This window comes from Amphiura filiformis, chromosome 18 (assembly GCF_039555335.1).
Source record: "Amphiura filiformis chromosome 18, Afil_fr2py, whole genome shotgun sequence".
In the NCBI taxonomy this organism is placed as follows: Eukaryota; Metazoa; Echinodermata; class Ophiuroidea; order Amphilepidida; family Amphiuridae; genus Amphiura; species Amphiura filiformis.
In genome coordinates, this window is record NC_092645.1 from 48,952,512 (window position 1) to 48,965,170 (window position 12,659).

Here is a 12,659-nt window from a genome sequence, read left to right on the forward strand (position 1 = left end):
TCTTGAAAAGCACCATGTGAGTTTTCTCTCCCTTCCCTTCCGCTTTCCCATCTCTCACCTCTTTTTTAAAATTGTTTTTCTTAAATGTCCAACATATTCGTTACTCAGACAAAATTACACGTTATTATGGTTTATTTATGTTACAAAGTGCATCAAAGTTAAAATCATGATAATATATAGGTACAGATCGGGTGAATGCTCAGAATCACATTATTTTTAATTTAAGCTTCAGGTCTTCCTTTCATCTTAAAGGGCATATATATTGCTCAGACAACATCATATCATTGGCAAGCTAATATTATGAGGACAATGAAAATGACTCCTTTTTTGAGAAAATAAGTCGTTTAAAATTGATATTCCCCAAAACCAACTGTAAGCGGTGAGTTCCTTCGAAAGAGTGAGTTCCTTCGATTTGACCTAGAAACTATAGTGATGTCATGAAATGAATATTACCAGCTTTGAGAGAATGGACTGTCAACACTCTCACTGCACAGAACATATACTATTTTTGTTATCAGAAAAAAAATATGAATCAAGTATTACAAATTTAATGGTTTTTACACATATGGATAAAACCAGGCCGCTTCTTTATTAAATATTAGTAAATTGTGATATTACAATTCATATGTATATCATCTTGATGAGAAATATTTGGACTAGAAAATAAAAAAATATGTTAGATCAATGTTACCGTACGAGCTTAGAATTTGAGCGTAAGATATCAACATTGTATTTATTATGCAAATAAACAATTTCAATGGCCCAGGAGCTAACCTTTGGTTGTCCATTCCCGGTCCCAATTACTCGTGATGAAGGTCGCGCATTATAAACATGAATGAACATCATAAGAACTCTCCGAGGGCTCATGTGTTATATACTGCTCGTGAACATATATTATCCTACACAACCAGTTTGGTTACGCGTAACCAATCTGGCTCGCAGAAGACTACTCTTCATGTATGTACGTCATCAGTCTGCTGCATTGGAAATAAAGTTCGCTTCGAACGAGCCACCATTTTATTAACACGTTTTGTCTTTTTTCTGGAGAAATACAAATAAAAAAATTGCAACGAGTGTCAACTTGTAATGTAATAATCATTCTCTTCGAATGGAGATAAACTTGTTTTGCAATCGACATGCCCTTTAATATTATGTGTCGGAAAAACATTTTCACCACCACCACCACCACCACCACCACCACCACCACCACCACCACCACCACCACCACCACCACCACTACCACCACCACCACCACCACCACCATCAGCAACAGCAGCACCACCACTCGTCATCTTTTATCTTCAAATCCGTCCATGTTTCCTTTTGATTCCAATCCAAATTTCCTCCAATCCAAAAGATACAACCGTTATTAAGGAAATAACACCCAATATGGTAAATGATGCAGTGAAACTTCCTGTCATATCGAACAGCCAACCTGAAATAGAAAATTAAATAAAATACTTACAGTCATCATAGGCTATTTAATAAAAGGCACTAAATTTAATACCCACGTGACCCATGGGCGCCGCCATACCAAGACCACCAAGTGATCAGTAGACGTGCTACAATGGTAAGAGATAGGAACTTTTCAGACAAATATCATCAAAACTGCTGAAAATGTATAAGACAACTTAATTACACATTGGGGGAATCTGCTTTTTTGGTATGTTTTCAAGAACTATATTTTGGAAGTTCTTACCGACGGAAAAAAATCTGGACATGCATCCCGCGTTTCCAATTGAAATACACAGGAAGACCACCCGCGGTGCCAAAGGTCACTTTTCCAGACATCCTCGTTACGAGCTGTAATATCAGCGCCCATCTGGTCACGTGGGCATTATATTAGGTGCCTTTATTTAAATACCCTAAGATGACTGACTTAAATTTCATGATATAATCTACCGCTTAGTGTGGTCTTTTTTTCGGGGTAAAACAACAATTATTATCTTAATACTTTGCAATTATCACAAAATATTATGTAGTTCATAATATCCCCCCCCCCCACACACACACCCCAATCCCTTTAAAAGGGATACGTTTGGTCCAGAGAGGAGCTTGGATGCGTTGTGGACATGGAAACAGACTTGAAAAATCAGGAATCAAATAATAGTACACCCAGCAAACACAAAAATGTTTTTAAAACGTTTTAAATATGTTATAGTTTGGGTTCTGAAAACGTTTTAATAACATCATATATAATTTGGGTCCTATGAGCAATTTTTTGTGTAAAGTGGAAAAATAAGTCTCTTCATAAGACTTGCCTCGGCGAGCTACAGCATTCTCTCACATACAGATCCGCAAGCCAATTTGGTCCCAAAACACCGTAAAATTGATACCTAACATTATAGTGTGCACTGGTATTGTGTTCAGGGATGCTTTTTAGTACACTTTGGACGCAAAAAACAAGCGATAATCAATATGAATACAGCTAGGCCTACACATTAATAGCTCAAATCTAAAATATAGTGCATTTTCTGTCTTTTATTGTGATAATATTATTTTAATTCTATACCCGCGTAACCGGAATGTTGGAGTGTATGGTGCATATATACATTCAATTGCACAATCCCACTGATTATAGTCACAAAATTGGGCCTTCATTTTCCAAACGATTCTCACTTCTCAGGGGGCACATCGCCCCCTCCCTGACACCCAAAGGAAATTGTGTGTCCCCACAATTGACACACTGAACACACAGACATTTATTATTTCGCACCAAGACAAACGATACCATGCTCGAGTCTCTGTAAATGTAATTTCTTTACCTGTTATAAACCCACTTGATATTGACCCTGCACCTTCAAGTAACGAATACCACGCCACTCCACTGAAGTATTTAGATTCATCAGTAACTTTCTTGATGGCAATGTACATCTCTGCTCCAAGAATGCCGTAACTTATTCCATAACACACCGACATTGCGGCCATCACCTCGAATTTGACGAATTGTGTTATCAGAATTAAAGACATTGCTGATAAGAAGGACCCTAAGTATATGAGTTGCTTGTATGTGAGCAGTTTATGCAAAATAGGTAAAATAATTCTTATTGCTGTCAATCCGATTCCTCCACTTGTTGCAACAATTGACGCCTCTCTTATAGATGCGCCGTTAGATACGGCATAGGATACTGTGTATATTTGCCATCCGGTAAATGTATAACCGATTACAAAAGACGGTATCAATATCTGGGTAACGAAATGGATATTTGTAAGCAAAGATGAATCTGTAAGGCCAGACAGGGTATTTGTAAAAGACTTGCAGCATCCAGGTTTAGCAGGTGCTTTGTCTCTAGCTGATACAGAAAGAAATGGCATGGTTTCAGTGACTTCTTGCTCATGTGCGTCTACATTTATGAGGGCACCACACGGAATTGAATGCGCGCAAAGCCCACCTAATAAAACTAACGTCCCTCTCCAACCGTAGATATCTCGTAACGTTTGAGTTAATATGGGCATGACTGTGATTCCAAGTCCAGTTCCGCAACAGTATATAGCTACGGCAGTATCAAAATGGGTGTCAAAATACTCTGGCACAGCTCCTGCGGCGATGATGCAATGAAGCATAAAATATCCTTTGGAAAAAGGAAAATAACCATTAGTGTTTTTCAATTACAAAGATAATGCAAAATACCCATTGATCGCTGTAAAGTGCAACTTTTAAATTTGCGGTATTTTTCTTTAAAACACTGCTATGTTGCTAATATTGAACAGTATTGGACAAAATGCACAAATTTGTAGGTGGGTTTTTCAAATGTTGAAATGAAATGCGCGCAAATTGGAGTGGAGTGAATTACAAAACATCGAGTAAGTTGGACATATTGGCATTAAAAAAACTAGAGTTGGAGTCGAGTGAGGTATGAAGGACTTAAAGTAATGTTAAAAATCAACCTTATTTAAGTTAAAGTCAGTTTCAGAGCTAGTGCATTTATCGTGCATTGTGTTCTCCCATTCAAAATACATGGTACCTCGTGAACAAATAATGAAATTGGGTATCGCAGCAAAAAGACTCATAAAAATTAAACGATAGAAGCGAGTCACTTCATTTTTTCACAGAAGGTGACTATTGAGTGTGGTATTTATAGAAAATTTCAATAATGGGAAAGTTCAACTTGGTTCTTACATAAATATCGATTCTTTGCTCTATTGCACTTTTTTTTTACTCACCCTGTATAAACCATCACAACTTCTCTGTTAACATATTGTGAATACGACGAATAGTTCTGAAGCTATACGCCGTAGAAGTGACGTCGGATTAACTACCATAGCAATAGATGAATACAATTTTTGAATAGACCGCCCTGCACTACAAGCAAATTGCACTAATCACCTGTGTATGTCAGCAAATATAGAATGAATACAATACCGCTCTTTTCAAAAATACTTATCATACAGGTGCGAGTGATCAGCCTTTCTTTGACATCTATGGTTCAATGCATCGGTACCGCGTGAAAGTTGTAGTGCAGGGCGGTATAGTCAAAATTGTATTCATCTATTGCTATGGTAGTTAATCCGATTAACTACGTCACTTCTACGGCGTATAGACGTATTTATAAAGGCTGCGTTACATTTTGTGAAGGCTTTATATAATACACAGACTATAATAAAGAGAGGATAGTGAAAGAGGGAGAGAGATAGAGATAACTAGATAGATAGAAAGAAAGATTTTAGAAAAAGTTTTAGTGTAAAATCTATTATTTTCATTAAATATAATTTATGTACATGAACTTACCGAAAAAGCTCAATCCAAGTAGCAACGTTAAAGGATTGGGAGCACTCGCACATATGAGTAAGCCTATGGTAGCTGTAATTCCGCAGACAATGAGACTTGGTCGACCTAGTGAGTTGTTAATCAATTGATTTGATGCCAAACCTAAAAACATAGTTATAACAACATTTTATATGGAATAATAACTATTTTGAACTGTTGCGATTTGGTAGTTTACAGCATCTTAGTATTTATTTTCCATAAAATGTTAGCTTTACTGTCAAATATTTGTCAAAAACAAATGAATGGATCAGAAGCATGACACAGGTCACCGATGTCATCCAGACTGTGAAACAAAAGAAGTGATATTGGACTGATCACCTAGCTAGAACATCAGATGGACGATGGACCAAACTGGTTACAGAATGGATACATACCGTCGTTTTATCTTTTCAGTTTCTGTTTCCGTATCCGTAATAGTTTTTGAAAGTCATTGTTATTCTGAAGTGGTAGTCTCCCAGGTATGACCAATCTTTTATTCTAGCCTTTTGTTAGTTACTGAAAATTTGAAGCTCGTGAATTTCAGTTTTCGTTTTGGTAAGTTATATTGATTTTTTACATAAAACCTTCAGATGTGCGGTTGGGTGCCAATCTAGACAAAAGAAGAGTCTAAATTTTACGGTCCTAAATTCGCGGTAAATTGTACGACTTCAATTGACTTGTGTTTGGTGTATATGTACTTACCCCTAGACGTAAGTGGCTCTTAAAAAAAGTCTTGCATTGAAATATATACTAACCATGTTGCCAAGTTATAAGCAAAAGTCTTTCATATTGGCGATGAAACGAGCGTCTAAAATCTCCCAATGAGGTGCGTACAAGTGGTGATTTGGTAATCATGTTTTATATTGAAATGCAATACAAAAGAATTTGCATTGGAGCAAAGATAATGTATTCTATTCATGGCAAGCTAATCTGATAATTGGTTGGGCCTATATGCAAGACTCGGGTTTATTTTAAATGTTTATTTTTGCAGAGCTTATTTTCAGTCATGGATCATACTGATAAATTTCGCGAGGGGGGGAGGGAGGGAGGAGGGAGGAGGAGGAGATACTTAAGTTGAGACTGAACAAGCGAGAGTGGGAGGGGGTGAGGAGTAAAGAGAGGAGAGGGAGAGACGGAAAGACTAGAAAGAGAAGAACTCGAGAGGAGAGAGTAGGGACCGGGGCACGGGGAGGGAGTGGGGAGACTGATCATATGGGTGGGGGCAGGAAGCAAAATAGGGAGATAGACATTGATACGAGTGAAGGGCGACACTGTGGCCCTGCACAAGTGCAATGGGGCGCGACAGGCTCATAAGCGGACCTTTTGTGATTGAAGGGCTTATTTTCAACGTTTTTAAAAAAAAAGTGGACCTTTTCATTCGGATTTGCATTTTGTCATAATAATGTGAATCAATTTATCACTGTCAAACACGAGAGGGCGCTAGACCATTAAAACAGCGGTCGTACACCGGTGTTCAATACTATTTTATCTCCAGCCTTTATGGGCTTATTGACACAGGCAATTATCTCTATTGAAATAAGCTGATTGGTACTTCAGAGTTAACAATGAGGTCAGATTACAGTAAACTTACTGAATCCTTTGCGTTTTCGTATCTGAACAATAGAGTTACGGAAACTGAAAAGATAAAAAGACCCATAGAAATGGTACTAGGCACCCAGAAAGACAGAGAGTTAGATGGAGAGATAAAATTAGAAAATAATATAACCTGATGAGAAAGACGTGGAATGAATCAGAGTGGCGTCACTTTGGAGAGGCATTCACCCCGCAGTGGGTCGACGATGGCTTAGGATGATGATGATGGTGATGATTAAGCAAACACAAAACGTTTTCGGCATCATTCGCAAAACGTTTAAATATCGGGTTATGTAAAGGACATAATAGGTATGAATCGTTTTCATAACATTCAAAAACATTTGTTGATAACCTACTGCGAATATTCTAACATAATTTATTGAAGTGTTAACAAAATATTTAGCAAAAAATTTTACAATAATATTTTAAAAAAAGTATTGCTGTAGTGTGTTTTCATACAAAACGTTTTAAAATGTTTCCATGACCTTTATATAACCCGAAATTTAATGTCATTAAAACGTTTTTATTTTGTGTTTACTGGGCCCAGCAAACACAAAACATTTTCGACATCGTTCGAAAAGGTTAGAAAAGGTTACCAGAAAACCTTTAAATGTCGGGTAATATAAACTTACTGCAAATATTTTAACATAATGTTATGTAAGTGTTGACAAAATATTTGGCAAAAATGTTTGCCAAAAATATTTTACAATATCATTTTGAACACTTAAAAAAAAAAAAATGTGTAATGTGTTTTCGTTCAAAACGTTTAAAACGTTTTCTTTGCATTTATTTAACCCTACATGTAATGTTATTAAAACGTTTATACTAAAACCAGAACCCAACATATAACATAAAAACACCATTTTGTGTTTGCTGGGCAGCGCCGCGTCATCGCGGAACACGCCTGCTGAGGCGTTAGTATGTAGCGCGTTCTAGAGCGTAATATGCGAACGGGATCGCAGTACTCGCAACTAAATCGGTAAACAAGTTTCTTTCATTTCAGAAAAAGGGGGAGTTTTCATGATGGTAACTTAATTTTTGCTAAATAAAATAGTTTTTAGTCATTAATATAATATTTAACTGACTAAGAACGCACTCAGCGCTGGCTTTCACTACTCAAAATATTGGATTTGCCTGTCGTCTGCCACGGTTGTTTGATGGCTTGTAAAACTGCGTCATTTTTTACGAAACAATGATGGCGCTATTTATCTAAAATCTTGTTTGCAGCTTTACAAGGGATAGACACTTGTAAAATGGTATAAGAACATCAGCAAACAGACTAACTAATTACATGGAAATTGAAAAAAAACCTTTTGTGACCGTCCACGGCGAATGAGCCGTAAATTCCTCCCCCGGTCAATTTTGTTTTATTTCGTGTTTAAAAAATAAACATCATAAACTTAAAAATGGTATATCATTTGACTTCAAACGATAACCAGAAGCGGGGTTATGGTTTGATAAACTTTGCTCCTTCAACAAAATTATAGCTTTTTACGTTTTTACATGTGTCTCTTTTTCCACATTGCTGGCAATAAATATCAAACAGTCATAATTGGCGGTCATTTCAAATCATCCCCAAGTCAACGAGGTTGAAGAAAGTTCTCTCATTGTTAATTGTTGGTTATGCATACCTGTACAAAATACAATGCCTGGTAACTCACCACTTGAACAAGATTTAGCAACAGCATACACAGACCAGAGCTATTAAAAGTTCTATAGCCATCTAAGGTAGAAGCTTATTATCCACTTCAACAATAGGATTATTGATTAGTTTTTGACTATCAAAATGAGACGGATGTCGGGCCAGCTTAAGTTACCGATGAATATGACCTTCGTACACATTTTACACCGTAACTCAGAATACAATTTAGGTAATTTACGGCTCATTTGTGCTGCCGGGTCACTTTTTACCTACCATGAAATCTAAGGTACAACTTATTATATTTGGCTAATTTAAATTAACAATATTTTTAAATAGCGCCCTCAATTTGCACACAAATGTACTGTTTATAGAACTAAAAAGACTGCCAAAAAGCAGAAAAAGATGAATGATTTGATATAGAAACGAAAATCTATGTTAAAAATTGCTACAAAATATGTGTGTATATGGTCAATTCCAGCCAAAGCGGGCCAAAATTCTCTCTGGGGCCATTTTGAAAATGTTTTCCTTTTCAATTCTAGACTTATCAAATGAGACGATCATGTCTAGTGAATCATCAGGTGGAAGTGCCATCGGATTGAAAAATAACTTTTCTTGCTAGACCAAATAAAGTATTTAATGCGCATATGCATGTTACCCACGAATTCAAGCATTTTTTACCTGTTGTACGCCATAAAATTTCACTTTCTTTAATATCTTTCAATATTTTATGTGTGACTCATATACACTAGAAATCGGTGAAGACTTTGAACGTAAAATAGAATTTTATTACATATATCTACAAAGAAATATTTTGGTTATTACAAATTTTAAGAAAGAACCAGGTGTACAGTTAAGATTGTGTCAATTCTTCGAACTCTTTCCAAAGTGGCTGTCATTTAACATTACTGTATTATTTCGAAAGATTAGAATAAATGCTTCATATAAATATAAAGTTAGATTTTGTATCTCGTCGCAGGATGAGGATCTCGGATGGATTCGTGGGTAACAGCGTCTGGAAAATAGCAATTCCTATTAATTTTTTTAATAAAAATAAAAATACTTTTCCCTATGTCAATAATTCAGGCTGCAATGGCACTAAAATGAATTTTAATCAAAATACAGACTACATGGAATATTTAGAATGGATCATTATGGCATTTTGGGTATAAAATTTTGAGAATAATGAAGTTGCCAAATTCAAATAGACAGAGCAAACAGTTTTATATTATTATTTTAGTAAAATCATTCCATATTTTCATGCAGCAATATTCTATTAACTCGTGTTTGACAGTTCCTATGAACTAAAACACTATCAATACGTTGTTAACTATAATTTAAGTAGGGATTCGTGGGTAACCAAAATGTTCGTGGGTAACACATATTTGAAGGTATGTATTGGTAAGCGGCAAAATAGAAAATATTACAGAAGGTTGGAAACCACCATGCGGTTATTCCTCCATTGTGTTTCAATGATTCTCGTTTCTCTAACCAATTGCATTTACCCAAAAAATGGTAATTTAGGATAATCAATCAAAACTTCATGATGCAGCTTCAGTATACCTTCAAGAGGACGCTATTAAACAGGACTGTTTTAGAACCTATTTCGCATGTTTTCAAAATGTTAAGATGCATAAGAAACATATAATTTACGAGTAAATCCTTGGATTCGTGGGTAACGCCGAATTCGTGGGTAAAGCTATAAGTACTATAGTACCGTTTGGGGTTTGCGTTTCTTAGGTGTATAAACTGTAAGTACTGTCAAAATTATAGCATACCCATGGCTTGAATGTGTGCTGATTTAAACTTAAAATAAACAATCTCCTTATTTTTCAAGGTTAGCATCTATTCGGGATTCGTGGGTAACAAAAGTTTAAACCGTCGTAGATTATTTTTTAAAGCGGTGAACGTATTTTTACGATTTACAATTTTAAGCGCTTGTCAAACTAAATTCAGTGTCCAAAGTCATTAAATGTTAATTTAAGTTATGGCAATTATATTTGCTGGACTCGTGGGTAACAGTTGATACGTGGGTAACGTCAAATTTGATTTTATGGAATTTTATGGGTAAAACGTATTTGCATAAAATAATCACTTGGACCTCAGAATTGTAGAACGAAACTTCGTTTCATGATATAGTCATTTATGGCATATTCACTTAACATTTTTCAGAACGATCATTTTATTTTTGATACGCGGGTGACAAAATTATTAGCCAAATTGACTTAATGGCCTCTAGAGTCCACAAACTTTGGTGGAATTCAATCGTTTTACATATGATGAGAGATCATGCAAACGTCTTTCTAACGGTAATAATTTCATTTTGATTGAAGGACATTCAATGACATATATGGTGCTTTATCTTTGAATTCGTGGGTAACGCCAATTCATTTAAGCTATCATAACTTGTCCCCTGGTATGACTTGCTAGTAAAGGCCTATATGCACAAAGAGAGCACATTGGACGTGACATGATATGCTCCATCAATAACGTGATTTCCTTTATTAATGACATTTTAAAGTGGAAAGTTAACATAGAGAGAATTTTGTCCGCTTTCGCTGGAATTGACCATATACAATGTATTAGTGTGATAGCTGTTGGTATTATTCAGGTCTAGAATTGAACATAATAATGTTTTGTTAGAAAAATTAATAAATGATCACATCAAACAACCGTGCTGCCTGTCATCTGTCACACATTAGAGGATAGTGAGAGGATAGTGAAAAAAAATCTCTTAATTATAGATACTTACCGAGAACACATCCCCATCCAGAGACATATGATATAGACCATCCAACGACCCATGTGTAAGTTGAAAACTGCTCCTTGATATCTGGCAATAGGACACCAAGACTTTTAACCAGACCTTGTTGTATGAAGTACACTACAGTAACTGAAGCTACTACCAGCCACGATGCTGCTGTGTCTTTGCTCCTCTTCATATTAAATGTTTGTACCTTAGAATAAATGGTCGGATTCCGGGAGTCGGACTACGACGGTTCGACGCTCGTACCGCTATTTCATATACTTCGGTTATGAACTGTTATTATGGGTATATGGTAGCATGAACTGTTCCGTTATCGGTTTATACTGGCACAAAAATAACCGGCAAGTTCGTTAATTTTGTTTCACTTGCTAATACGCTACTTGCCATAATATTATTATATTACTCATATACCAATTCTACACAGTTCATTGCCGTTTATCATTTTTAATTTTAACTGCGCCGTAATACGCATGCGCCAGGCCGTGCACTACTTAGATTCGCGGATTTAGTTACGCGATAGGCCCAAAATGCAAAGTGTATCACGGCAAAACATGATGTTATGTTAATGAAAAAATGTATATCTTTTTTTAAGGGTTCGGTCACCCACCTTTGGACCTGGACCTGAGAGTACATCATATTGCATTCTGAATGGACACATTCCTCCTAAATTTATGGGGAAATCCCAAGAGAAGTAAAAATAAAACAAAAATGCTGCATCTGCCGAAAAGAAATCAACCAGAATTGCCATGTACATCTTCTTTTTAGCCCAATAAATATGTTTTGCGTCAAAATAGGATAAAATTGGACAATTTTGCGCGCTTCGTACGCATTGGCCAGGTAATACCAATATTGCAAATGTTGGGGCGAATTTACACTGAGAGAATTAATGATTTCCTCACAGGTACGATTCTTACTAATTTAGGGCATTGTTTTTAAATTTGCCAATGAATATGCTCTCCGACCATTTATTGTATCGATGGACATCCTTACGCCCTGCCATCCTTATGGCAGGGCGTGAAGGGGGGGGGGGGTGTTGGGATTTTCATAAGAGATTATAGTCATGCCGTTCGTGAGGATATTACTACTAGGTCTATGATGTTATAAATTGATATAATTAGGCCTATGATAATGATGATAAAAAATAATTACAATTTCTCCAATTACAAAAACCCTACCTTAGTCTTATAATTTTTATATTATTATTAGTGTTAATAATTTTGATTTTTTGAAATTCACAATGTAATACACATTTTATGGCAAATGATTAAAAATTGATATTTTTGATATTTAACAGTACTCGAAGTAAACTTTATAAATCTGATGATTTATACTTAAAGTGTATGTAGGTGGGATAAAAAGCCGACGATCAATTCAAATTTTTGACCTTTCGTATTGAAGATATGGATTTTTTCCCAACACACCAAAAAAATTAGGTCTTTTGGGAAAAAATCCATATCTTCAATATAAAAGATCAAAATTTTCAATTGATCGTCGGCTTTTCCTCCCAGCTACCTATACTTTAAGAATATGTCATAAGATTTTATAAAATTTACTTCAAGGACTGTTATATATCAACAATGTGAAAAATATCAAATTTTTATAATTTGTCATAAAATTTGTATTATATCGTGAATTTCAAAAAAATGAAAATTATTTGATACCAGAAGAGTTTGGAGTTCTTCATTGAGTCATCTACTATCAGCACGAGTTTGTGATTTCCAAATGTGTGCAGCATTCCTGATATATACAATTCAGCAGGATTCCAAATGCGACTTTTATCACCAGATAAAACATGCTGTAGATGTCGGTTATCATTTATTTTGCATCTTCTTCAGACATCAGCAGCGTGTATTGCTTTTGTCACTAAAACAAACCTGTCATACAGTTTGTTTGTTTTATTTCTTCTTTAACCT

General features: G+C 35.6%; 1 protein-coding gene across 1 annotated transcript; it reads right to left on the bottom strand.

The window, feature by feature from the left end:
* Window positions 1–1,301: 1,301 nt before the first annotated feature.
* LOC140139627 (monocarboxylate transporter 11-like) lies at window positions 1,302–11,746 on the bottom strand. Its single transcript, XM_072161331.1, has 5 exons — window positions 11,665–11,746; window positions 10,732–10,851; window positions 4,730–4,870; window positions 2,766–3,572; window positions 1,302–1,435 (listed from the first exon to the last, which is right to left on the bottom strand). The coding sequence occupies exons 1-5, from the start codon at window positions 11,744–11,746 to the stop codon at window positions 1,302–1,304; spliced, it is 1,284 nt and encodes a 427-aa protein (XP_072017432.1).
* Window positions 11,747–12,659: the final 913 nt, after the last annotated feature.

Bases quoted from the DNA above. Each gene is read 5' to 3' on its own strand.
- LOC140139627 (XM_072161331.1), bottom strand. From the start codon at position 11,746: ATGGCAGGGCGTAAGGATGTCCATCGATACAATAAATGGTCGGAGAGC. The intron at 10,852-11,664 runs ATTAGTAAGAAT...TGTACTTCATAC, and splicing joins ATTTAAAAACAATGCCCTAA to AACAAGGTCTGGTTAAAAGT. The intron at 1,436-2,765 runs GTAAAGAAATTA...TTTCTATTTCAG, and splicing joins ATCAAGTGGGTTTATAACAG to GTTGGCTGTTCGATATGACA.